Source organism: Oncorhynchus kisutch, unplaced genomic scaffold (genome assembly GCF_002021735.2).
Source record: "Oncorhynchus kisutch isolate 150728-3 unplaced genomic scaffold, Okis_V2 Okis07a-Okis12b_hom, whole genome shotgun sequence".
Lineage (NCBI taxonomy): Eukaryota > Metazoa > Chordata > Actinopteri > Salmoniformes > Salmonidae > Oncorhynchus > Oncorhynchus kisutch.
The window spans coordinates 14022843-14026063 of NW_022261984.1; the positions used below are offsets into that span (position 1 = coordinate 14022843).

The 3221-nt window shown below is 48.2% G+C and overlaps 1 protein-coding gene across 2 annotated transcripts in view; it reads left to right on the plus strand.

Moving 5' to 3' along the window:
* Positions 1-718: 718 nt before the first annotated feature.
* Positions 719-3221, plus strand: part of LOC109876808 (G protein-coupled receptor kinase 5) — a gene marked incomplete at its 5' end in the record, with an annotated part of 9445 nt that continues 6942 nt past the window's right edge. For both annotated transcript variants that reach the window (XM_031814832.1, XM_031814833.1), the window contains 1 exon segment: positions 719-909. In XM_031814832.1, coding sequence (XP_031670692.1) covers positions 719-909 — 191 coding nt within the window.

Genomic DNA, 3221 nt, shown 5'->3' on the forward strand with positions numbered 1-3221 from the left:
GTCTGTGTGTGTGTGTGTCTGTGTGTGTGTGTGTCTCTGTGTGTGTGTGTGTGTGTGTGTGTCTCTGTGTGTGTGTGTGTGGTGTGTGTCTCTGTGTGTGTCTCTGTGTGTGTCTCTGTGTGTGTGTGTGTGTGTGTGTGTGTGTGTGTGTGTGTGTGTGTGTGTGGTGTGTATTCCACCAGATGGGAATCCTCTCTGTGGCAGGAACATCCTCCTTCTAAATAACACTGACCTGCCTGTCAATGACCTCCATAGGGCAAGGACCTAGAGAAGGGGAGGGAGGGGAGAGAGAGGTGAGGGAGAGGAGAGGGGAGAGGAGAGGGGAGAGAGAGGCTTCTAGTTCTTAGTGTGAGAGCATAGTCTTTTCGTCTTTCTCTCTCTCTCTCTCTGTCTCTGTGTCTCTCCCTCTCTCTGACAGTGTGTGTATATTAAGGAGGTCTGGTTTGGCTAATGGATTGTTATGATGTCATTGTAATGCATGTTGGGTCTTCCTGTAGTTGTGAAATCATGTACCAATGCTCTCCCTCCCTCCCTCCCTCCCCTCCCTCCCTCCCTCCCTCCCTCCTCCCTCCTCCCTCCCTCCTCCCTCCCTCCCTCCCTCCCTCCCTCCCTCCCTCCCTCCCTCCCTCCCTCCCTCCCTCCCTCTCTCCCTCTCTCCCTCTCTCCCTCTCTCCCTCTCCCTCTCTCCCTCTCTCCCTCTCTCCCTCCCTCCCTCCAGGTGAATCTAGCCTATGCGTATGAGACGAAGGATGCTCTGTGTTTAGTACTGACCATAATGAATGGAGGAGACCTGAAGTTTCACATCTATAATATGGGGAACTCTGGCTTTGATGAGCAGAGGGCCGTCTTCTACGCAGCAGAGATCTGTTCTGGGCTGGAAGACCTGCACCGTGAGAGGATAATCTACCGGTAATCAATTCATTAATCAACTAATCAATCAATTCATTAATCAATCAATTCATTCATTAAGAAATCAACCAACTAATCAATCAATTCATTCATTAAGAAATCAACCAACTAATCAATCAATTCATTCATTAAGAAATCAACCAACTAATCAATCATTCAGCAAATCAATCAACTTTACATTTTAGATGAAATTAAGAGTCACTTCCACAATATATTACAGCAGGCCTCTCCAACCCTGTTCCTGGAGATATCCTCCTGGAGAGACCCCTCCTGGAGAGAGACCCTCCTGGAGAGACCCCTCCTGGAGAGACCCCTCCTGGAGATATCCTCCTGGAGATATCCTCCTGGAGATATCCTCCTGGAGAGACCCCTCCTGGAGATATCCTCCTGGAGATATCCTCCTGTAGGTTTTAACTCCAACCCTGTTCCTGGAGATATCCTCCTGGAGATATCCTCCTGGAGAGACCCCTCCTGGAGATATCCTCCTGGAGATATCCTCCTGGAGATATCCTCCTGGAGATATCCTCCTGTAGGTTTTAACTCCAACCCTGTTCCTGGAGATATCCTCCTGGAGAGAGACCCCTCCTGGAGATATCCTCCTGGAGAGAGACCCTCCTGGAGAGAGACCCTCCTGGAGATATCCTCCTGGAGAGAGATCCCTCCTGGAGAGACCCTCCTGGAGAGATATCCTCCTGGAGAGAGACCCTCCTGGAGAGAGACCCCTCCTGTAGGTTTTAACTCCAACCCTGTTCCTGGAGATATCCTCCTGGAGGTTTTAACTCCAACCCTGTTCCTGGAGATATCCTCCTGGAGAGAGACCCCTCCTGGAGGTTTTAACTCCAACCCTGTTCCTGGAGAGAGACCCCTCCTGTAGGTTTTAACTCCAACCCTGTTCCTGGAGAGAGACCCTCCTGTAGGTTTTAACTCCAACCCTGTTCCTGGAGAGAGACCCTCCTGTAGGTTTGAACTCCAACCCTGTTCCTGGAGAGTGACCCCTCCTGTAGGTTTGAACTCCAACCCTGTTCCTGGAGAGAGACCCTCCTGTAGGTTTGAACTCCAACCCTGTTCCTGGAGAGAGACCCTCCTGTAGGTTTTAACTCCAACCCTGTTCCTGGAGAGAAACCCTCCTGTAGGTTTTTAACTCCAACCCTGTTCCTGGAGAGAAACCTCCTGTAGGTTTTAACTCCAACCCTGTTCCTGGAGAGAAACCCTCCTGTAGGTTTTAACTCCAACCCTGTTCCTGGGGAGTGACCCTCCTGTAGGTTTTAACTCCAACCCTGTTCCTGGAGAGAAACCCTCCTATAGGTTTTAACTCCAACCCTGTTCCTGGAGAGAGACCCTCCTGTAGGTTTTAACTCCAACCCTGTTCCTGGAGAGAAACCCTCCTGTAGGTTTTAACTCCAACCCTGTTCCTGGAGAGAGACCCCTCCTGTAGGTTTTAACTCCAACCCTGTTCCTGGAGAGAGACCCTCCTGTAGGTTTTAACTCCAACCCTGTTCCTGGAGAGAAGCCCTCCTGTAGGTTTTAACTCCAACCCTGTTCCTGGGGAGTGACCCTCCTGTAGGTTTTAACTCCAACCCTGTTCCTGGAGAGAGACCCTCCTGTAGGTTTTAACTCCAACCCTGTTCCTGGAGAGAAGCCCTCCTGTAGGTTTTAACTCCAACCCTGTTCCTGGGGAGTGACCCTCCTGTAGGTTTTAACTCCAACCCTGTTCCTGGAGAGAAGCCCTCCTGTAGGTTTTAACTCCAACCCTGTTCCTGGAGAGAAGCCCTCCTGTAGGTTTTAACTCCAACCCTGTTAGCTGATTTAGATGGTTAGCTGATTTAGATGGTTAGCTGATTTAGCTGGTTAGCTGATTTAGATGGTTAGCTGATTTTAGGTGGTTAGCTGATTTTTAGATGGTTACATGGTTAGCTGATTTAGATGGTTACATGGTTAGCTGATTTAGATGGTTAGCTGATTTAGATGGTTAGCTGATTTAGATGGTTAGCTGATTTAGATGGTTAGCTAATTTAGATGGTTAGCTGATTTAGATGGTTAGCTAATTTAGATGGTTAGCTGATTAGATGGTTAGCTGATTTAGATGGTGGATGGTTAGCTGATTAGATGTTTAGCTGATTTAAATGTGGATGGTTAGCTGATTAGATGGTTAGCTGATTTAGATGGTGGATGGTTAGCTGATTAGATGGTTAGCTGATTTAGATGTTTAGCTGATTTAGATGTTTAGCTGATTTAGATGGTGGATGGTTAGCTGATTAGATGTTTAGCTGATTAGATGTTTAGCTGATTTAGATGGTTAGCTGATTTAGATG